At 31.2% G+C, this 25,293-nt stretch overlaps 1 protein-coding gene across 1 annotated transcript; it reads right to left on the bottom strand.

The window, feature by feature from the left end:
- Positions 1-18,423: 18,423 nt before the first annotated feature.
- Positions 18,424-24,240, bottom strand: LOC109159600 (DEAD-box ATP-dependent RNA helicase 50). Its single transcript, XM_019307716.1, has 8 exons — positions 23,805-24,240; positions 22,305-22,843; positions 21,527-21,721; positions 20,455-20,642; positions 19,810-20,023; positions 19,071-19,202; positions 18,806-18,981; positions 18,424-18,704 (listed from the first exon to the last, which is right to left on the bottom strand). The coding sequence occupies exons 1-8, from the start codon at positions 24,175-24,177 to the stop codon at positions 18,482-18,484; spliced, it is 2,040 nt and encodes a 679-aa protein (XP_019163261.1). The 5' UTR covers positions 24,178-24,240; the 3' UTR covers positions 18,424-18,481.
- Between the last annotated feature and the right edge of the window lie 1,053 nt (positions 24,241-25,293).

Genomic DNA, 25,293 nt, shown 5'->3' with positions numbered 1-25,293 from the left:
TTATTAATTTATATACACAATTTTTTGCTGCTTATAATAAAATAATTCACTAACGTTTTTTCAGTAAGTAATTCCTCTAAGCAAATAATCTGTAATATTCACTGATATACTTTACACAGTTTAATCATTTTTTATTTTTATAATTTCAAATTTATTAAATAACTTGAACCAATTCGTAAATGAGTCAATCTATACAATAATTAATAACAAAACCTATTTACTTGATTTCCCACCCAAACAATAGTAAATAGTAAAGGTAAATTTTTTATAAAAAAAAAAATGAAAAAAAAGAACATAAATATTTCACAATAATATTCTACATCATCAGTTAAAAATGGAATGGAAATTAGGTAAACTGAAAAAATAACTGAATATTAATAATTGACTGAAAATTAAAAATGAAAAAAGGAACATAAATTAGGTTAATTTAAAAAGGAAATGAATATTTATAATTGACTAAAAAAAATGATCCATAATTAACTAAAATGGAAAAGAAAAATGGTCAGATGATTACATTTTAATTTTTCACAATAATATTACACAATATAGTACATCAAATCATAATTATGTCATAAATCTTTCACAATTTTAAAAATAGAACGGAAATAATTTAATAATAATATTTACATCATCAAGTAAACGTAAATTAAAAATGAAAAGTAAATATTTAATTAATAGTATTCTACATCATCAATAATAAAGGAATATTCTAAACAATAATAAAGTTAAATTAAAAATGCAACGAAAATTAAAAATGAAACGGAAATATTTCAATAATAATATTCTACATCATCAATTAAAAATGGAACGAAAATTGGATAAAATATCACTACATCTGATATTCTAATCGTCTAATTGACTGAAAGTAAAAAAGAATAATTGGTTGAAAATGAATATGATATTACTAATTAACTGAAAATATAAAATTAAATGAATATTAATAGTTGACTACAAATAAAAAATGATCTATAATTAACTAATATGAAAAAAAAAAATGGTTAGATCATTGCATTTTAATTAAAAATTGATGGAAACTAAAATTGGACGGAAATTTTCAATAATAATATTCTATATCATAGATAATAAAGACATATCATTGCAACGGAAATATTTCAATAATAATATTATTGAAAATGCAATAAAGTTAAATTCAAAATGCAACGGAAATATTTCAATAATAATATTATACATAATCAATTAAAACTTGAACGAAAATTAGGTAAAAATATCATTGCATATGATATTCTAATTGACTAATTGATTAAAAAAAATTGGCTGAAAATGAATATGATATTACTAACTGACTTAAAATAAAAAAAAATAAAAAATCTCTAATTGACTAATATTCTACCATTATATATTTTCACTCGAGTCACCCATCATGGTGGACTGGAGGTGTTAGCTATAGACGATGATGGACAAGATTGTGTTGCTATTACCAATGTCGAAAGAGGTTTCAATAATGTGTACATACAATCGTTGATATTTTTTTTAAATGACAAATTTGCTATATATCTAGACAAAAATATATATATATCTTCCATACAAAAGAATTAAGATAGTAATTCATTCCTATAACTGAGTTGCTTGATAATGAGTACATTTGCCGAATTTATTAAAAAAAAATACTAAACAATGATAAATAAAATCTCCAAAATTACAGCACCGCATGCGTACATCTACACATTAGCTATAAATTTGAGCAATCATTTGCTCAAATTTAAGCATTGATAACATCAAAACACATAAATAATCCAAACCATATGTTCAATTGCACTATATAATATTTGATGTTCTAATTTAAATAATTATATATTGATCCAAATATTCTTAATATATTACAACAAATTCATTCCGTGCATTGAACGGGTGAAAATTATATTATTCTAATAATTTTTCTTTCATTCTTTCGTGCAATTACTATGCTAATGTATTTAAATATTGAAAGAGAATTCTATAAAAAGGATCCTTAATTCACTAAAATTCTATATTATTCTTAAAAACAAAACCCCCATTTCTTACTTTCCCGCACAAACTATAAAAAAAAATTACCAATTAATAATACTAATAATAATTAATAAAAAAATTAGTAGTAGAATAGAAAAAAAGATCCTTAATTCACAAAAACTAGAAAAGGAAACGGAATTCACTAATTAATTAAAACTAACAATAATCAGTAAAAAAAGATCATTAATTCACTAAAAATGAAAATATAAATGGAATTTACTGATTATGACTAATAATAATTGGTAAAATAGGAAAATAAAAATGAGTCTTAATTCAATGAAAATGGAAAAAAAAAACGGAAGGGTGTGAAAAAAAAAAAAAGAGGGTCATAATAAGGAAAACAGTAAAAAAAGAAAATTCTACCAAAAATCTATATATATATATATATATATATATATATATATATATATAAAAGTTTCTTAATTCACGAGAAATAGAAAAGGAAACGGAATTCACTGATTAATTAATAATAATAATAATAATAATAATAATAATCAGTAAGAAAATTAACAGTAAAATATGAAGAAAAAAAATCCTTACTTCACTAAAAATGAAAATGAAAGTATTTTTTTTTCTTTTAAAAAAGGGGTCATAATAAAAATAACAGTAAAAAAAATTCTACAAAAAAAATTTGAAAAAAAAAACAGATTCATAATTTACGAAAAATAGAAAAGGAAATGGAATTCACTGAATAATTAATACTAATAATAATCAATAAAAATTAAAAGTTAGCATTAAAAATAAAAATATATAAAAGAATCCTTAATTCACTAAAAATAGAAAAAGAATCAAAATTCACTGATTAATACTAATAATAATCAGTTAATAGGAAAATATAAAAAGATTCTCAATCTATACCATTATTAAAAACAAAATCCTTCTTCCTTACTTTCACACCCAAACAATAGAAAAAGAAAAAAATCTATAATATAATTAAAAACAAAATTCTATTTACAAAAAATATTCTATATTATCAATTAAAAATGGAATGAAAATTAGGTAAATTGAAAAAATAAATAAGTAATGAAAATTAGGTAAATTGAAAAAATAAATAAGTATCTATTCAAACATATTTTCTCAACCAATGCCTTCAATGAGGCTCAATCTCATGACTTCCCACATGAGAGAGGTCACTACATGCCATATGAGCACAAGGTGATTGGCAACAAACATTAGGTTAATTGAAAGAAATGAATACTAATAATTGTTTGAAAATAAGAGAAGATTCATAATTGACTAAAATAAAAAAAAAATGGTCAGATCATTGCAATTTAATTTTTCACAATAATATTACATAGTATAATACATCAAATCACAAGTATGTCATAAATTTTTCACAATTTTAAACAATAGAATGGAAATATTTCAATAATAATAATATTCTACACTATCAAGTAAAGGTAAATTAAAAATGAAAAGGAAATACTTCAATAATAATATTCTATATCATCAATACTAAAGACATATTTTAAACAATAGTAAAGGTAAATTAAAAATGTAACGAAAATTAAAAATGAAATGGAAATATTTCAATAATAATATTCTAAATCAGAATTAAAAATGAAACGAAAATTGGGTAAAAATATCATTGCATTTGATATTTTAGTTCGCTAATTGATTAATTGACTAAAAATAAAAAAAAAAAAGAAATAATTGGATGAAAATGAATATAATATTACTAATGGATTGAAAATATAAAAGGAAATGAATATTAATAATTGACTGCAAATAAAAAATTATCCATAATTGACTAATATGAAAAAAAAAAAATGGTTAGATCATTGCATTTTAAGTAAAAATGGAAGGGAAACTAAAATTGAACGCCAATATTTCAATAATAATATTCTACATCATAAATAGTAAATGCATATTTAAAAAAATAGTAAAGGTAAATTACAAATGGAACAGAAATATTTCAATAATAATATTATACATCATCAATTAAAAATGGAACACAAATTAGGTAAAAATATCACTCCATATGATATTCTAATTGACTAAAAAAAAAAGAATAATTGGCTGAAAATGAACATGATATTACTAATTTATTCAAAATATAAAAGGATCGCTAATTGACTAATATTATACCATTATATATTTTCACGGAGTCACCCATCCTGATCAATTGAAGGGGTTAGCTCTAGACGATGATGGACGAGATTGTGTTGCTACTACTAATGTCGTCTACAAAGAGGTTTCAACAATGTGTAAATAAAATTGTTGATATTATGTTTTTTAAATGACAAAATTGCTATATGTATAGACAAAAAAAAATAAAAAAATATCCTCCATACAAATGAATTAAGATAACAATTCATTCATATAACTGAGTTGCTAGAGAACGAACATATTTGTCTAATTTATAAAAAAAAAATACTAAACAATGATAAATAAAATCTCTAAAGTTATAACACTACATGCATACATCTACACATTAGCTATTAATTTGAGCAATTATTTGCTTAAATTCGAGTGATCCAACCCGTATATCCAATTGAACTATATAATATTTGATGTTCTAATTTAAATAATTATATATCAATCCAAATATTCTTAATATATTACAACAAATCTATTCCGTGCATCGCACGGGCGCAAATACTAGTATATATAAAAGTAAAATCCTCCTAACAAATTTTCCCCCCAAAACTTTTGTAGTAAAACTTATTTGGTAAGTAATTGTCAAATGGAAACTAAATAAAATCTATTAATTGGTAATATTATATATGGTATTATATTCTATAATATAATATATTGATAATATTATTGTTCAAGTATAATAAAAATATTAGGAATAAGGTTCAAATTGGCCACTGAACGTAATCTGAAAATGCAATTAGGCCACTGAACGAAAAAAAAGTGCAATTAGGCCACTGAAGACTCCAAAAATGTGCAATTTTACCTGATAGCAGGTTACCTTCAATTTTAGCAGGTTATCTGCTTACGTGGCAGCTGAGTTGGCATTTTTAATAAATTTTAAATCATTTTTAATAAATTTTAATAATAAATTTTTATTTAAAAAAATTTTAAAAAATAAAAACGACTTTATTTAATTTTTTATAAAATTTATTATTAAAATTAATTATTAAAAATTATTTAAAAATTATTAAAAATGCCAACTCAGCTGCCACGTAAGCAGGTAACCTGCTAAAATTGATGGTAACCTGTTATCCGGTGAAATTGCATACGTTTGGAGAGTTCAGTGGCCTAATTGCATGTTTTTGGAGTGTTCAGTGGCCTAATTGCACTTTTTGTTCGTTCAATAGCCTAATTGCATTTTCAGGTTACGTTCAGTGGCCAATTTGAACCTTATTCCAAAATATTATTGTTCAAGTATAAAATAAAATTAAAATTATAACAATAATAATAACAACAACAACAACAACAACAACAACAATAATAATAATAATAATAATAATCCAAACAAAACTATATACAAAATAAAATTAAAATTTAAAAAAAAAAATTAGAAGACAAAGGTGGCTCCCCTTAGTAAATGATGTGGGATCATTTTGATCCCACATTGAAAATGTTTGGAAAGAGGAGTTCTTGATCTCCTCTATATAAGAGGAGCAATGCTCCTCTTACAACCATACAATTACTTGCCCATCAATGTGGGCAAGTATTGAGAAGTCCAAATGCTTTTTATAGTACTACTATTGACCCGACAAATTATGCTGTGAAACTGTGTCCACCTTGCAAGGTAGACATGGTTCAAAAATAGTTCATAATTATGAATATAATAATCAATATATTGTTCAAAAATTATGAACATATAGTTCTATAATTATGAACATAGTGTTGTGAAAATAATTATGAACACATAGTTATCTAATTATGAATATAGAGATTCAATAATTGTGAATATGAAGTTTAAAAATTATGAATATATATCTTTATAATTATGAACATATAATTCAATAACTATGAACATAGAGTTCTGTAATTATGAATATAGAGTTCAATAATTATGAATATGAAGTTCAAAGATTATGAAAATATATAGCTTTATAATAATGAACTTATAGTGCAGTATTTATGAACATAGAACTGTGTCCACCTTGCAAGGTGGACACGGTTCCACAACCTATTAAAACCCAACGTGTCAAATGACTCTTATTTAAAAAAAACTTATCATAATGGATTCTTAATTATTTTTTTAATTTTTTTAAAAAAATTTGTTAGGGGGTTTGGGAAAAGATTAACCAAAAATGTATATGAGTTTTTTTAGTTTTTAGCAGTTTCGAGCAAATTGTTAAGTTATTAAATAATATTTTTGGTGTTTTTATAAAATATAAAATGTTAAACAGACGAATTTCTTAAAATTTTGACGAATTTGCCAAATAATCAAATTACAATAACAACAACAACAACAACAATAATAATAATCCAAACAAAACTATATACAAAATAAAATTAAAATTAAAAAAAAAAAACAAAACAAAACAAAACAAAAAAAGACAAAGGGGAGTCACGGGCTACCTTTGTAAATGATTTTGAGATAATTTTTATCCCACATTGAAAATGTTTGAAAAGAGATAGCTCCTCTATATAGGAGGAGCAATGATCCCCTTACAAACATAATTTCTTGCCTATCAATGTGGGCAAGTATTGAGATGTCAAAAGGTTCTTATTTAAGAAGCCTCAACTTTGTCTTCTTATATTTTAGTTTTTATTTATTTATTATTTATTTATTTATTATTAATTATTAATTATTAATAGGGGTTGTGAAAGATTAACACAAAATGTATGTGTTGTATTAGTTTTTAGCCATTTGGAGCAAATTACTGAGTTACTATATAATTTTTTAGGGGGTTTTGATTAAAGTTAAAATGTTAAAATGACGAATTGGTTAAAATTTTGGCAAATTTATCAACAATCAAATAATAATAATAATAATAATAATAATAATAATAATAATAATAATAATAATAATAATAATAATATAATATAATATAATATAATAATAATAGTAATCCAAACAAAACAATATACAAAATAAAATTAAAACTAAAATAAATAAGAAGAAGAGTCACGGACCCTCCCTCTGTAAATGATGTTGGATCATTTGATCCCACATTGAAAATGTTTAGAAAAGGAGCTCTTGAGCTGCTCTATATAAGAGGAGGGCAAATTATATTATGCACCGCGGTGCATAATCGATTATGCACCGCGCGTCTTTTTTTTAAATGAAAATTAACCGTGTTTATTTCCGCCGTTTCGCACCCTTTTGCAAAAAGTAACTCTGTTATTCAGTGTCATTTTGTATACACTGCAGTTTCAGTTGAACACAACTACAGTTTCATTTCGATATAACTATAGTTTCATTCGATAGTTATAGACTCAAATATGTGAAAATGTTATTTAATTTTATTTTATATACACTATAGTTTCATTAAAACACAACTATATGATCATTTTGATATAATTACAGCTTCATTGTACAATATACACTCAAATATGTGAAATGTTATTCAGTTTCAGTTTATATACACTGCAGTTTCATTTCACTATAACTACAGTATCATTTTGATATAACTGCAGTGTCGGTTTAGATATACTGTAGTGTCAGTTGATGTTTAATACACCAAACAAACGGACTCCGTTAACTCTAACGGCGGGCCGTTTCTTTACTTAAAGAAACGGCGTCGTTTTTGACCGCGGTGCACATGCACCGCAGTCTATAATATAACGACTGTAAGAGGAGCAATGCTCCTTTTACAAACATAATTGCTTGCCCATCAATGTGGGCAAGTATTGAGAAGTCCAAAGTTTTTTTTTTTTTTTAGTACTATTGACCCAATAAATTATGCTGTGGAATTGTGTCCACCTTGCAAAATAGACATGATTCCAAAATTGTTCATAATTATGAATATATAGTTCAACAATTATGAACATATAGTTCTATAATTATGAACATAGTGTTGTGATCATAATTATGAACATATAGTTATGTAATGTAATAATGAATATAGAGATTCAAAACATATTTGGTAAGTAAATGTCAAATGGAAATTAAATAAAATCTATTAATTGGTAATATTATACATGGTATTATATTCTATAATATAATATTATTGTTCAAGTATAAAATAAAATAATAATAACAACAACAACAACAACAACAACAACAACAACAACAACAACAACAACAACAACAATAATAATAATAATAATAATAATAATAATAATAATAATAATAATAATAATAATAATAATAATAATCATCCAAACAAAACTATATACAAAATAAAATTAAAATTTAAAAAATAAAAAATAAGACAAAAGGGAGTCATGGGCTCTCTTTGTCTTCTTATTTTAGTTTTATTTATTTATTTATTTATTTATTTATTTATTTATTATTAGTGGGGGTTGTGAAAGATTAACCCAAAATGTATGTGTTGTATTAGTTATTAGTAGTTTGGAGCAAATTTATGAGTTATTATATAAAATTTTTGTTGTTATGATTAAAGTTAAAATGTTAAAATGACGAATTCGTTAAAATTTTAACGAATTTATCAATAATAATAATAATAATAATAATAATAATAATAATAATAATAATAATAATAATAATAATAATAATAATCCAAACAAAACAATATACAAAATAAAATTAAAATTAAAAATAATAAGAAGAAGACAAAAGGGAGCCACAGGCTCCCTTTGTAACGCAATTGTTTGACCATCAATGTGGGTAAGTATTGAGAAGTCCAAAGTCTCTTATTATTATTATTATTATTATTATTATTTCTTTTTTTTTTTTAGTACTATTGACCTGAAAAATTATGCTGTGGAACCGTGTCCACCTTGCAAGGTAGACACGGTTCCAAAATTGTTCATAATTATGAATATATAGTTCACAAATTATGAACATATAGTTCTATAATTATGAATATAGTGTTGTGAACATAATTATGAACTTATAGTTATGTAATTATGAATATAGAGATTCAATAATTGTGAATATGAAGTTCACAAATTATGAATATATAATTTTATAATTATGAACATATAGTTCAATAATTATGAACATAGAGTTTTGTAATTGTGAATATAGAGTTCAATAATTATGAATATGAAGTTCAGAGATTATGAATATATAGTTTTATAATTATGAACATATAGTTCAGTAATTATGAAAATAGAATTGTGTCCACCTTGCAATGTGGACACGGTTTCACAGCATAACTATTTATAAATAGTCAATGAAAATTAAAAATGAAACGAAAATATTAGGTAAAATATGAATCTAATTTTACAAATTGACTGAAATTATAAGAGGAAATGAATTTTAATAATTGACTGCAAATAAAAAATGATCCATAATTGACTAAAAAACAAGAAAAAAATGGTCAGATCATTGCATTTTAATTAAAAATGGAATGAAAATTAAAAATTAGAGGGAAATATTTCAATAATAATATTCTACATTATCAATAGTAAATGCATATTTTAAAAAATAGTAAAAGTAAAGAACGGAAATATTTCAATAATAATATCTACATCATCAATTAAAAATGGAACGAAAATTATGTAAAAAATCACTGCATTTGATATTCTAATTGACTGAAAATATAAAAGGATAACTAATTGAGATTCTACCATTATATATTTTCACCCAAGTAACCCGTCATGTTGGATTGAAGGTGTTAGCTCTAGATGAAGATTAACAAGATTGTGTTGCCACTAGCAATGTCGTCTAGAAAGTGGTTTCCATAATGTGTAAATATAATCGGTGATATAAATTTTTTTTTTTAAATGAAAAAATTGTTATACATCTAGACAAAAAAATATATCTTCCATACAAATGAATAAGGATAGCAATTCATTTCTATAACTGAGCTGTTCGAGTACGAGCACATTTGCCTAATTTATGAAAATACTAAACAATGATAAATAAAATCTTTAAAGTTATAGCACCGCATGCGTACATCTAGACATTAACTATTAATTTGAGCAATTATTTGCACAAATTCAAGAAATGATATCATTAAAATATATAAACGATCTAAACCATATCTTTAAATGCACTATATAATATTTGATGTTCTAATTTAAATAATTATATATAAATTCATATATTCTTAAAAAATTCATTCCGTGCATCGCACGGGTGCAAATACTAGTTATGGGTTAAGATTAAATCCATTGTTTCCCATCATTTGCATTTAATATTTCATCTTTAAAATTTTGATATAACTTTATTTCCAAAAATAATAACTGAAACTATACAGACTTCTAAAAATCTATTTAAATGATAATAATTTAAGAGTGATATTATATATTATATTGTTATTCTAAATTTATTTTATAATATTCATTTTAAATTATAATATTTTCGTCTCATTTTATGTGTCTAATTTAGTTAACGAGACAGTATTGAAATTATTTTTAATTTAATTTTTAATAAATATTAAGTTTATTAATAGTATATCAAATTATATATTTAAAAATTACATTAAAAATATAATACTATTAAATACAAAAAAAATAAATTTAAAAATAATTAAAATTTATTAAAGAAAATAAGTAAAATAGACAGAATTTATTTGATCAATAAATAGTAAACATGACATGTAAAATGTGACAAATGGAGTATGTAAAATTCTTTTTAGTTTTTTTTTTTTTTTTTTTTTTTTTGGTGAAATAATCAAGTTGTCATTTCTAGTTAGTAAGTTAGGGGTGAATTTTAAATTTTGTACCCACTAATCCCCACTATGAGTTCAAGTCATGTTTGAGGTTGTATATACTATACACATAAAACATGACCCTACCAATATTTTAGTTTTTTTTTTTTAATAAATTAGAAAGTTTTATAAAATTAATTTAATTAATAATACTTCTAGACAAGTAACTTACTAAACTACTTGCACTATATAGCTATTTTGTTTATAGCATATTTATATGAAAATCTAATGGTATTTAATGAAATATAAGATTTTGACTCGACTCAATCCAGTACCAAGATAAATGATGGGAAGGAATAGCCCATACCAAAAAGAGCTTATCAATATGTATATTTGATGGAGATTATCAAACAAGTTTATTGGACAATACGCTTGGTAACTCTAAAATTTCAAATCCAACTCCCCATAAGAGCTAGTTATTAGTCAGCTATGTGTAACCTAGCCTTGTTTGCCTTATTGTGATTCTTTGCTAACTAGACTCACAAGACCCTAGGGATGGGGGTAGTAAAATCCGCATGGTTTGAGTAATAGGTACGAGGATAGGGGAAAATTTTGTATATCCGCACGGGTATGGGAGCAGGTGTTGGGGAGAGGTATCCCCACCCCCGTAGTATATATCCGCTCTATGTGCATAATTATTATTACCACCACCACCACCACGACACAACCACAACCATGACATCACCACAACCACCACCACATAATCACTACCACCACCACCACAATCACAACGACTACCACTTTATTATTATTATTATTATTATTATTATTATTATTATTATTATTATTATTATTATTATTATTATTATTATTATTATTATTATTATTATAACAAATAATATTTTCATTTGTAGGAAAATGAATCAAATAAAAAAAAAAAATTTTTTAACTTTCAGCCAAATAGATAAAGATAGTTTTTTGACTTTCAGCCAAACATTAGAAAATTAAATTATTTTTTAAAAAATGAGACATTTTCTAGAAATTATTTTTTGAAAAACATTTTTCATGTTTCCAAATGGACCCTAAATATATAAATTTATTATTATTATTATTATTGTTGTTGTTGTTGTGAAAAAAAATACATATTTGATCTTAGTTATACCAAGTTCTGACTCAATCCCTCAATTATGACCGTATCTATTTTTTACCTCTCAGTTACGAGCGAAGTGACAAGTTTGGTCCTAGATGTTAGTATGCTAGTCATGTGCCAAAAATGTTTAATTTGGGGAATATCCTTTGGAAGTTACCTCTTTACACCAAGTGAGGAAATACATAGAAGCCAAATAAGTTTACATCTTTTTTGTGCTTGCATGTTATTCACTTCTTATTTTGCTTAGACCTTAGTAAAGGATCTCTCGAAGTGAGAGTGTGTACCCCTCAACTTTAGAAAGATAATTGAAAGCAAAGCCCCGAATTGAACAAATCTTGGTAAGGCATGGGGCAAAAGGTGAGCACTTGGTGAGCTTGAGTGTGAACCTCATCTTCTTAGTAAAAGGCATGAGGGGTAGTCATGGAGAAAGAAAAGAAAAAAACAAAGACCAAAAAAGAATGGCCACGCAGTGAGAGGTAAAATCTGAGGAGAGCCGTCTCGCTATGATTTGGGGCAAAGTCATTGCACTGTTTTCGAAAAAGCGTAGAGCTCTACGTGAAGTCGGTTGTCACAACGACGTTATCCTAGGGGACGAGAAAATAAAAGAGGAGGTGAGCCACCCCGCTAGGATTCGGGCACCCATTGCACCGTCTTCGAAAAAGCATGGAGCTCTATGTGAAGTCGGGTCACCCGATGACGTTATTCTAGGGGGTTGAGAAGAAAAGAGTGCTCGCCTAATCCAATTGACTGGTAGAGGCTCATGTTGTACCCTCACTTTACTTTATGCGTTGGGCTTTGGCGTTATGGATGGATGCTTGGTATTGATTGTTCTCTTGATTGTGGAGTAATCTAGTGGATTGTATCAATTTAGCTTGGTAATCTCCTACACTTTTCATCTTCAATTCCATATTGTATTTGTATTACCTTGCTTGATTGTGTTTATATTGCAATCTAGACAATGATGCTTGGCTAGAATCTCTTTGTGAATTGGATCCTATTTCCTTGTGTTGTGTGTGGATTGATCTAGGTAGTTATTGCTATGTGTGATGTATTGTTGTAAGGGGAGTTTGTATGGACTCTTGTGTGTGGAATGTGCATCACATGCATGAGGTTTGAGTATGATTAGACTTGCAAGAGATTGTGGCTTAATGCTAGACTTGTCCCCCTTGCAATTACCTTCTTTAAGTTCCGAGGTGTGCTTGAATGGTGTTTCGTCTGTTGCCCGCCTAGGTGTCGTTCGATAGGCCCACAGAATCCTCTCTAGTTCATTGACCCATATCCCATATAGGTCCTCCAGCTTCCTTCTTAACCCATCCATAATAATTCGATTGAGGTTCTCTACCTGGCCATTGCCTTGAGGATATGCAACAGCTATGTTGGTGTGCTTAATGCCATACTACCTGCAGAATTCGACAAAGGGTAGACAATTAAATTGTCGACTGTTATCACTGATCAATTATTCAAGCAAACCAAAACGACAAATGGCATTCTTCCACACAAAAACGGCGACATTGGTACTCGGTTATGGTCACTAGGGGCTCGGCCTTTGCCCATTTAGCGAAGTAGTCGATAGCCAGAATCGATATCGACTGAGGGCTTGAGGTAGAGGTCCCAAGAGATCAATTCCCCACTTGGCGAATGGGATAGCTGTAGTGACGAGGGTATAGAAAGTAGCCGGTCGAGTTTCCCTTCTCACAAATGCCTGGCAAATGAGACATTTTGAAACTTTATCAATGCAATCTTGGATCATAGTTGGCCAGTAATACCCTTGAACCACTAGCTTTCTAGCTAGCATATGGGCTCCTTGGTGAGCTGCGCAAATTCCCCGATGAGCCTCCTCATTACAATATTGGTTTGATTTGGGAGTAAGTAGCGAAGCAAGGGTCCTCCAAAGGAACTCTTGTAGAGCTCGCCATTAAATATGACGAATGAGGGTGCACGCCTTTTGATTTTGTCAGCCTCTGCTTTGTCATCCAGCAACTCATTCTTTGTATCTCAAAATGTCATCAATCCAATACCACTCTGGTTGCTTGTCCGAATCGGGAAAATTGGGACTAGCGGTGGTAATTGGACAGACGAGGAGCGTTTCTGTACTCGGTCTTTCGACAACCTCCGTTCAACAGACTCTTGTTAGATGGTCGAGCAGCTCACCCAATGCTAGTTTTGACAATATGTATGTGTGACACCCCGTACTAATTATTCTATAATTAGTACTTGTAATCATTTTGATAAGGGATTTGTTCTTCAATTGAGCCCAATTTCTTAACATAAATAAATCCCTAGCCTATATAAATATACTAAAACCCAATTTCCTAAGACTAATATACTTTTGGACCTTAGCCTTAATTCTACTTTATAATGTATGCATATCTTCTAGCCCAACTTATTTAATATTAGACAAACATGTTATAAGAATTAAATAGCCCATTTACACCATATAATATCCATTCCTACAACTATAGTCTTGACCTAATATATATACACTACCTTGTATCTAATGCCTTATCCTAACAATCCCTACAAATAATATCCTTACACTTTGTCTTCTTCCCTACTCCACCATATTACTCTTTCACGCCATTTTCGCCTCAAAATACAAGAAAATAGCATTCATCTTCTACAAGCAAAACTCCACCAAGACTACTCTTTTATGCATCTTTCCAACAAAATAAAATAAAATAAGATCATCCTTCACCTTGCAATTCCCCTTCTCATTTCATAGTCTTTATTGCATGTTCTTATTCTTCCTACATTGGGGTTTTGGGATTCTTAGAGGTCCAAGATGGAGATAAGTTGCTAGGGTGATGCTTGGTGTTTGAGGATTGGTTGCTAAGCTTAAAAGGTAAATTTCATGTCCATTAAAACCTATTTCCAACTTATATAAATGTTCTCCTATTTCTTGGAAAATCCCTGAGTATATTCTTGATGTTGATCTTGAAATAATTTTTGCTCTTGAGTATATTTTGGTGTTGTTCTTGAGCTATGATGTCTATCTTCGATTCCCTATGATTTATTGACATTCTAGTATTGTAGAATGGATTTCTTGTTGAGTTGTAGCCCTTGTGTTGATGAAATAGCATTCTGTTGTGTTGAAATATTGCTTCAGATCACGTACTGTTTCTGCTATCATTTTGGCTATGCGGGCATGCCTCGCGGGCATGAGTTTCACGCGAGAGATACTCGCAAGGTCACTCGCAGGGATGTGTGGCGGGAATCTCTTTCCCATTACACTTACCTGTCGCCTTCATGCGGTATAACGTGGCGGGTGTTCTTTTCCCGGGGCGACTGACCGTCAGGTCCTGGGAGTTGATTCCTAGAATGTATTACTTTGGTTTCCAGTGCAATATTGGTCGATCTTTGGTGCATTGCGAGTCTTTCTTGGTATGTTGTGAACTCTTTGACCTCCGTTTGAGTTGTGATTCCTTCATGAATCATTGTTCATTGGTATCAATTTAGTCTTGAGTAACATGATGGTATATATATGCATTTTGTTGGCTATATTGTATTATTATTGTATACTTGGATTGGTGGAATTGGAGAGCTTCAGCTCCATTTGTATCGGGTGGCTAGGAGCTTTGCTCCATTTGTATTGGTGGCTAGGAGCTTTGACTCCATTTGTATTGGCAAGAAGCTTATGTTTCACTTTGATGGATAAGGTTGGACTGGTGTACATGGTGGTCTCTTTGTGTAAAGGTTGGATTGGAGTTTGGTTGGATATTGATTGATATTTGATATTGAGCATTTGACTATTGTTATATAAACTCCTTTGGCTATGTTATATACCACTGCATTCTACTGTCTTGTGACTTGAGTAATCTTGAACTTGAATTGAGTTGTCATTACTGAATGAGCCTAATGCCCCTAGAATTGAGCTTTATTGATTGAGTATCTGTCTTTGGAATCCTTCAGCTGAGTTTGTTGGTATGATATATATATATATATAGGGAAGAGTTCAGGTGCGGGTATAGCTTCCCGTGCGGTTAGATCTGAGTTGTTGATCAAATTTAGATCAACGGCTCAAATCAATAAAAATTAAAAAAAAAAACGCGTGTCGGGAAGAAGATAGCGCCTACACAGCGTCTACACAAATGATAGCGTCTGCACAACCTCACGCACATTAAGTACAAACCACACACACATTAAGCACAGCCTCACGCACATTAAGCACAAACCCCACGCACTTTAAATATTAACTCACAGATTTTAAGTTTCAACAACTATTGACCCTCACGCACATTAAGTACAAACCCACACACATTAAGCACAACCTCACGCACATTAAGCACAAACCCCACGCACTTTAATATATTAACTCACAGATTTTAAGTTTCAACATTAAGCACAACCTCACGCACATTAAGTACAAACCCCACACACATTAAGCACAACCTCACGCACATTAAGCACAAACCCTACGCACATTAAGCACAGATCCGCTCACCTTAATTTTGACCTACATGCATAAATTACAAAATTGCCACCGCGTTTTTTTTTTTTTTTTTTTTTTTTTTTTTTTTTTTTTTTTTATTTTGACAATTCTGAACGTTGATTTAAGCGAGATGAATGGTCCAGATTAAACCGCACAACCGCTCCTGGGCACTCTAACCGCACCAGAACCTAATTCTATATATATATATATATATATATATATATATATATATATATATATATATATATATATATATATATATATATATATGTATATAGTCATACCATTGCAAAACCTATTTTCATATAAAAGTATACTTATGTATCTTTACGTGTTGGAGTGGTTTTACTTAGCATCTCTCGCTAATTTTTCTAAAATGATTTCAGGTTGGCTTAGAGATGTTTCCCGAGAGAGCGCTATCTAGAATGGATGGTTTAGTTGATTGGAATAAAACCTAGATTGTTCTATAGTTAGTTCATTTGTACCTTGTAAACGGTTTGTATTTAGAACCTTTGTAAGCCTGTGCGTTTGGGTTTAGAGTAACCTAAGCGTGGCATAACACCCCATTGAGTTTAAAGTTTTGAATTCGCTTCCGCATTTTCTTTGGCTTTCTTATATCTAGAATTTGGGGGTGTTACAGTATGCCTCCGTGTTCTCAGCTCGGGGTATGTGCGCAATTTCGTAAGCGGCCAACTTCCTAGTAGTCCCTTAGCAACATCTTTATATAATCTTATATTCTCGCCTTTAGTGTGTTGCATGAGCCATACAATTGGCTGACTACAAGTCGTGAGTCAGTCTTTACCCGCACTTTTTTGGCATGGAGTGCTTGTGCTAGCCAAAGTCCTCCTATTATAGCCTTGTTGTTAGAGGTTCAAAATTTGTACTTTAACGTGTAATATAGAAGCCTTCTAGAGTGGTTAACATGACTCCTCATCCATAATGACGTGAGCTAGCTGCTCCATCCGCATGCAATTCCCGCCAATCCCCTTCTTCAGGGGTAATTGGCTAACCATCTTCAACTTCTTGAGCGATGCACTCAACTATGAAGTCTACTAAGGCTTGAGCTTAAATAAACAGTCGTGGGTGATACTCAATACCATATTGAGTGGGCTCTATGACCCATTTAACTAGTCGACAGAGGATGTCGGGCTTCTCAATATGCTGGCCAACGGTAGGGTCAGTTAGCACCTTGACCGGGTGAGCTTGAAAGTAGGGGACCAACTTTCTTATTGTTATAATCAATGCATACACCACTTTTTCAAGTGGGAAGTAGCGGACTTCAACACATTTCAAGGTTCGACCCACATAGTAGACTGGATGCTGGACTCAATCTTCTTCCTTGACTAATACTGATCCGACCACTTTCTGTGATGCGACCATATAAAGAAATAGACATCCCCCCTCCTTGGGTTTGGATAGATAAAGAAGTAGACATTCAATTCACTTTAATAATTTATCTATAAAATATATTTTCCTTTCCATAATTTGCAACTAACTCTCCATAAGTTGTCTTCAAGCTTATGTAATATATATATATTCCCCAAAGTTATAACATTCCCTTGTGGAAAATTAAGTATGATTGCCTTCCATGCCATTTTTTTATTGTGATAACATCCGAATCAAGCTTGATGGTCTTCATAAAAGCTGTAGCCCTTTGAGTTATCTTTCTATTGATTCAAGAATCACTTGATTTGGACAATCCGGTGCCGCTTGATTTGGACAATCCTGTGCCGAGCTTCATGCCATTTTGCTCCAATTCATTCTTCCTTAATTATATCTTCATAATTTTGATTGAGTGGGATATATAGGCTGGATCGCTATATATATTTTGGGCCTTTACCAAACATCTAGTCAAATTAAACTGGCAAATTAATCTGGGCCAGTTGTCCAGGCCCAAGTATCTCACCCAACATAGAGAATATTAAAGAATAATTTTTGTAAGGGAATACTGCATTACTCTTTTGTAAATAACAAAAAAACAGGGGGGCAAAATCATTAACATTTCAGTGAAGATATATATGCAGCAAATTTCCTACAATGGATTTAATTGAGAACAAAATAAGGAGCAACACTTTCACCTGTTTGTTTGTTTGTTTGTTTGTTTTTTTTTTTTTTTTTTTTTTTTTTTTTTTTTTTTTTTTTTTTTTTTTTTTTAACTAGAATTTCGAGAGAAATGGTTATAACCGCTGGGAACAATATTATCCTAGTAGTAGAAGTAGATAGTTCCATTGGTATTATTTGAGAATTGACACTTTGTACATGGTCCTAGGTATATGGTACATCATGCAATGGGTGACCTTTCTTGTTCCTTTCGATTATCCTCTGAGCAAGAGAAACTTGCTTACCTACCACAAATATGAACGCTTTTCCTTTTCCTCCAGCCCCTCTGGCTGTTCTCCCAACACGGCGCACATATTCGCTTGGATCACGAGGAAAATCAAACAGCACTACATGGTCCACTCCCGTGAAGTCTATACCTCTAGATGCTCTGCAAATTATTTTACAAAGTCGTTATTTCATGGTACATGAAAACAGCCCGCTAGTATGTTTTCCATGAAGACTGCTTGATATCTAGATTCACTACTGTACCTGTCGGTGCAAACCAAGAACATAGACACGTTCTTCGGCTGAGGGCTGCGGAACTCTTTCATACTAGCAAGCCTCATTTCTTGATCCAAAGCGGAATGAAATGGTAATACTCTAACATAGATTCCTTTCCTGTCAAAGCGCTTTAATGCATTTTCAACTTTTCTGCAGCTCTCAATCTGCATATAGCAATAGCAATAGCAAAGTGTAATTTTAACCTGGGTTCTGTCAACTACAAGAAACTTACTGAATATATCCCGAAACTTACCTTGTTACAGAAAACAATTGTCTTGGGGACAGGGCGTTCCTCCATCAACTGCAAAAGTGCATTTTTCTTGTTGAGGAATGCTGTATCTGGGGTTTTTTCTGATCCTTCTTCTCCACTACAATCTACAAGGACCTACAACATCCAATTCAGTTATTAATTCCAGTTTTCCTATTTCAGCTCTACCATTTTGATTTTTATACAACTGAGACCTTGCACATTTGACATTTTGAAATCAAACTTAGGGTGTGTTTGGTTGGCAGGTTTAGCACTCAGGTATGGGTATGGAAGTGATTGTTATTGTTTGGTTGACTGGTTTTTAAAACACTACTATGGGCTTGGAATACCCCATTAATGGAAAAACCCATTCCCTTATTTTATAAGGGTTTCATCCTATTATTCATCCTTAGCCTAATCATTCCTATTCCACCCTACTACCAAACATGCAAAATACTTTCACCAAAACCCATTACCATTGCCAAGTATTTGATACCCATTCCGATTTCGATTCCCATGTGCGAACCAAACACACCCTTATTCTTTTCATCCTTCATCAAATACTTTCTAGCTGATTCAGATTTGGTTCATTTGTCAGAGAGGTCACAATTGTTTTCAACTTTTTGATACAACAGACCATATCCAATGGTAGGGATATTTATTCTAAGATATGTTTCAGGATACTCACCAGAAAAAGCAACAAAGGTGAGCATAATGTTAATTACATAAAAGAATGAGAACATACCTCCTCTAAGCCAGTGCTTGTGCGATGCATACCAGGACCAGTTATAAGCTCACAGTCAGGGAAGTTTTCAACCAACTTGTTGTATATATCAACTGGTAAAGTTGCAGTCACAAATAGAAATTGTGCAGTGACAGGTGAAGAGTTAACAAGACATTGTAGTGCAGTCTCAAAATCTTCATCCTTACAAAGTATGTCTACCTCATCCAACACAGCACTGAACAACGATTAAACATTAAACCCCATCAATATGATATATTGCTTTTATATGGAAAAGAGAAAGAAGTCAAGAACCAGGTGGGTGGGTGGGTGGAAGTTTAAAAAGTCATCTAATAGTGGTGATAGATAATAGATTCATGATATGTATTGAGTAGGTCATGATCTGATCATGCAGACAAAACGACTAACTGATAAAATTTAAGAGATACCATATTACGAATTTTTTGTTTGAAATATAAAATATTATAAGGTAGCTTTCCTAATTATTATCAGTCATAAAAGCACAAATTCATGAGCAAATACCTCCCCACCCCACAACAGCAACAAAAGAAGAGCACTACCACCACCAACCAAAAAAACAAAAGGAGGGAAAAAATTTAGGGAATGTCAAAGAATTCATGAAACTATGAAATGTTCATGAAGACATACCAATTAAGGTTTGTTAAATGCAAGTGACCCTCTTTAACTAGAAACATGAATCGACCAGGTGTAGCTATCAGAACATCCAACTCCTGCCTAAGATTCTCCAGTTGGGTCCTCTGCCGAAACCCACCTGTTGCAACTACAGATCTAAATGGAACACCAGATTTTGAAAATGATCGGCAAACATTCAAAACCTGCAAAAGCGATACAAGTGAAGAAATAAATGAGCAGATTGATGAAATTAATATGATTAAACATTTTGGACCAGAGTGAAACTCATTTTAAACTTTTGTTTAGGACCAAAATGAAATTTACTCCAAGAATAAGCCAAACAAAAAACCCCACCTTACCTCAATAGCTTCAATGGCAATTTTCCATTTTATATTAGATAGCTTTCAAAATGCTTGAAGAAAGACTTCTGACTTCTAAAGTAATGGACTGCCTTGTCAAAAATGCAAATGAAGGATTTGTTTTCTACCCTCGCAGTTAGTAGTAAACTACACCTAATTATTCATACTTGTGATTCTACCATCACAGAGAAGAGTAAATGAGAAAATGGCTGCTTTCTTCATAATTGCTGAGGAAAAAGTAAGCCAGCTAAGAGAAGTTGAATGAAATGTACTTGAGTACCGAGGATGGTTATGGTTAATACAAATAGGGTTTAGATTGTCAAGAATAGGTTTTAACCTTGTTAGAGGAAATCCAAGATAGGAAACACCATTCTAGGGCAGTTACCTCTTTCTCCTCTTAGCCATTCACCATTCATAGCTAGTACTCTGTACCATCTCTGTTATTTCATAAGTAATATGACTATTCCCAATCTATAACAAGCCTGTCTTTATTCCATTTCCAATGTGGAGAAATTAAGCAACTATGTTAATAAAAGATGAAAGACCAGGAATAACAATATAAGGTACTCTATTGGATCCTTGAATAGAGAAAATAGGTATGAGAGTTCCCACCAAACATCTGGATTTGTTTGAAGCCTATTGATGAGTAATGTAATGTATATTCGTGAAACAAGTCAAACAACTATACAAAGCATATGCTGACCAGGGAACTGGGAAATGAATTAGACCTGAGAAGCCAACTCAGCAGTTGGTGTCAATACAATGACCCGAGGATTTTGTGACAATGGTTTACCAAGTCCTTGAAGCTCTTCTTCTCTAAGGCGTTGAATAAGTGGAAGAAGATATGCCAAAGTCTTTCCAGATCCACTTTGATCAGATATAATGCAGCTCTTTCCTTCAATAACACGTTCAAATGCCATTGCCTGCAATTACCTTTACCTTTAATGCTTATGGAAGGAGTTTATAGATGTTACTTAAAGATAACATTCATTAAGCCACAAGAAAAAGCTCCAAGTGACAGAACAATGATGCATGGGGTTTTAGATGGAACCAAAAAAGGAAAACAATAGTATATGTATTTGTAAGTATATAAATCGTACTAAACTTTTGAGAATGCTAGTCAAATCTGGCACACCCTAAACCATTGATCATCCACGATTCACTAGAATGGAATGAAACGAGAGTCATATTCTTTTATGAATATGGAAGGTGCACTTAGAGTCTTGTTTTAATCAGTGGTTGAGATTATACTATCTGGAGCAGTTTTAAAAGGGTGCAACCCATTCCATGTGAGCAATGGGATACCAAAATAAAATAAAATATCACCAACAGAACTGAGAAACATATGTCCACAATAAAAATGATCTTTGAATTCATTATTTGTGTAAACCATCATTTGTTAAATGTTTATTTGCAAAAATAAATAAATAAATAAATAAATAAATATGAAAGTTGCAGCACATGTGGTGGTGGTACAAATGATGCTAAAAGTATCCATTTGTCTACCTGAATATGTGAAGGGAATCCAAACATCTGCTTCCTTAAAGATTCAATCAAGTAGTCACTGCACCCCAAATCTTGAAATGATTTTTTACTGAAAAAATTATTACTGTCATTTAACATCCTCTTTTGCCTGTAAAAGTCATCTACCTTACCCCATCCTCCCACGTGATTAACAGAATCTTTTGAAGCAGAAAGGGTTTGTGTGATAGATTTAGTATCAGACTCCTTATTTTGAATGTGAAGCTGCCTAACATCATTTTCATTAGCTGTATCGGAGGAATCCTTGACCATCCTTCTCCTGAGTTTTTGCAGCAAAACTTCTGAATCCAGTGCTTGTACAGATCTTGAACTATCATCAAGAAGGTCAAATCTCTCTTGTTCTCCAAAATCATCAACTTCTGAAATGACAGATACCCTAGCATTTCGTTCACCATGATCACGAAAATCACCTTCTTGCTCTTTTGTATAGCTTTTCTTCACAAGAGCTTTCATTTTATGGAATTTCAATCTGCTAAAACTTCCCGCCAGAGTTTTGTTAGATGCTGCATAACCACAAAAAAGATATATGAATGATCAAACAAAGAATGCAGCAAAGCATTAGAAAATAGAAATACAATACTAAACAGAATCAGATTAACAGTTAAAAACTAAAACTTAAAAAAAAAAAAAAACACCAAATGTATTGGATCTTCTTCTCTATTTGTAATAGCACTCATTTTGGATGCATGAAAAGAAATATGGGAGGATATAAAAAATTTAAAGATTGAAAGGAAGTATCATCTGCAAGTAAACAACCTGCAATGTGATAAGATACTGATCACAGTATCAAATTAAGCCAAATAACAAATACTAATTTCAACATCAAATTAAGTCAAATACTAATTTTAACATCCTAATCTTGGTAGAATCCACATTTTATTTGGTAACAGCAACAAAGGGTGAGATTATTGCAAATTTATGAAGCATCATGTAGCAAGATGTAACAACCCTCTGCTATAAGAAGCAGTGCAGAAGGCTTGGGGTATTATAATGGCAGGATGATAAAAATGGATCCAAAATGTCTTTGCATGAAGGTTGGTCGGTAGTTGTAAGGTTGTTAGTTGTGGTGATTATGAAATTGCTGAATACAAGCCACCTGCAGAATTAGAAATGGATGCGCCTGGAATAGGAATTGGCTAGAGTCTGACCCTATAAATGGGAAGTTGTAATCAATAATTGGTTATGCAAAGTAATACATCCAAAATTTCTATCTTTCTCTACATTTATCTCTCTTCTTTATCTACTCAATTCTGCTTCTCTTCTTCTGCACTTCTACCTACTGCAACCCCTTGCTGTTATTTCAGTAGTGCAAATCAGCCTAGCAACACAACACAAGACAGTCTCCAAAACTGCTATGAATAAACATAAGCATAGCCAAACATCGAGTTTATTGAAATTCATTACAATTTGCTAATTGGCAGATATGACGAGAACTAATCGCAAGAATAGGAATACGAATTATACCTTTAACGTCGCCGCCAGTACGGCCCTTTGCACGGCTCTTGGATTTCCAGGCGGAGAGAAGTTCCTTCGAAGGGATAGCAGAGTCGTCATCGTCATTCTCGACTCCTCCCCAAACTATGACTTTCTCTCTTGTATCATTGTCGATAAGCTCGTAAGCGCCGGGGGTGTCCATGGGCCTACGAGTGTAAGAACCTTGAACCTCCACTGCCGCCGCCCTTCTCTTCCTCCTGCAACTAGTAAGGTTTACGACATTGCCGCTGCCAGCGAGGGGAATAGGTTGCAGTACCATGGCTCTCCGAAATGTGAAAGTATTTACTACATATGGTGGCGGAGCCACCGCGGCAGCCACCGCTGCGGCCTCGGCAAGCATCATCGTCTTATCAGTTCAAATCTCAGCTGGAGAGTACATTCGTTTGACAAAGTTCAATTCTTCAATTTTTACGCGAGACAGATAGGGATTAAAAATGTAATAGAATTATTTGTTTTTTCGTGGCAATTTCAAATTTAGATTGAGAGTCGTTTTTGTCATTTAACATTTTAAACTATTATTTTATAGATATTTTTAATTATTTTTATGACTTTTTCTATTTGTAGTATGGACATTTTTGTCTTTTCATATTTTTCTTTTGTTATTTTTTTTGGTTTCAACCGATTTAATTGGTTTAGAACTTTAGGTAACCACTGATTTTTAATAACCATATTTTTCAATCCGTTTTTAGTAAAGTCCTAAACCAATTAAACCTCTTGAAATCAGAAAAATAAAAAAAAAAATATTAAGAGACAAAAATACTCTTACTAAAAATAGGAAAAGTCATGAGAAGTACTAAAAGTGTCTAAAAAATAATAGTCTGGAATGTTAAATGACAAAAACGATAGTCTAAGACTAAATTTGGAATTGCCACCAAAGACAATGGACCTATGGTGGAATTAGTTCTACTTTTAATCAAAATGTAAGATGGTAGGAGTATTACCTTAGAATTCATCAAGGCATCTCCAACCAAGGAGAAAGGGGAATAAAGCTATTGGTGGGGAGAGGATATTTTTCTCGGGGAGAGACTTGTCTCGGGAGAAAAAGGACATATGCCACGCGCCAATTATGTGTTGCGTGGCACGTGTACGCGCAAATGGTGCAGGATATCCAATCCCATCTGCTTTAAAAATATTGTTTGGAACCAAAATCAAGCCAACGACTTGATTTCTAATAGAGTGAATTAGACCGGGGGTCACGACTACACTAAGAATACGTATATGATGAGCAAGAAAATGGCGCTCAGTTAGTCGGTCTGTTAGGTGGACGACTGAGTGGACTAAGGCTTTATTGTGTTATTAGTAGAAGACGATATGATTACAAGCACTGTAATGTTACAATGTAGTGAATATCACAAGTGGTATGATATTGCAATGTAATGAGTATCACAAGTGGTGTGATGCTGTAATGTGATGAATATATGACAATTGAGGGGAAGACCCCCCCCCCCCCCCCCCCCCC

Source organism: Ipomoea nil, unplaced genomic scaffold, assembly GCF_001879475.1.
Source record: "Ipomoea nil cultivar Tokyo-kokei standard unplaced genomic scaffold, Asagao_1.1 scaffold2833, whole genome shotgun sequence".
NCBI classification, from domain to species: Eukaryota; Viridiplantae; Streptophyta; class Magnoliopsida; order Solanales; family Convolvulaceae; genus Ipomoea; species Ipomoea nil.
Note: the sequence above shows the minus strand (reverse complement) of the source record. Positions and strands in the feature narration are given on the sequence as shown.

Coding starts and splice junctions, on each gene's coding strand:
- LOC109159600 (XM_019307716.1), bottom strand. CDS start 24,177: ATGATGCTTGCCGAGGCCGCAGCGGTGGCTGCCGCGGTGGCTCCGCCA. Junction 19,203..19,809: donor CAAGCACTGGCTTAGAGGAG/GTATGTTCTCAT, acceptor TGGATGTTGTAG/GTCCTTGTAGATTGTAGTGG. Junction 18,982..19,070: donor CAATTGTTTTCTGTAACAAG/GTAAGTTTCGGG, acceptor TGCTATATGCAG/ATTGAGAGCTGCAGAAAAGT.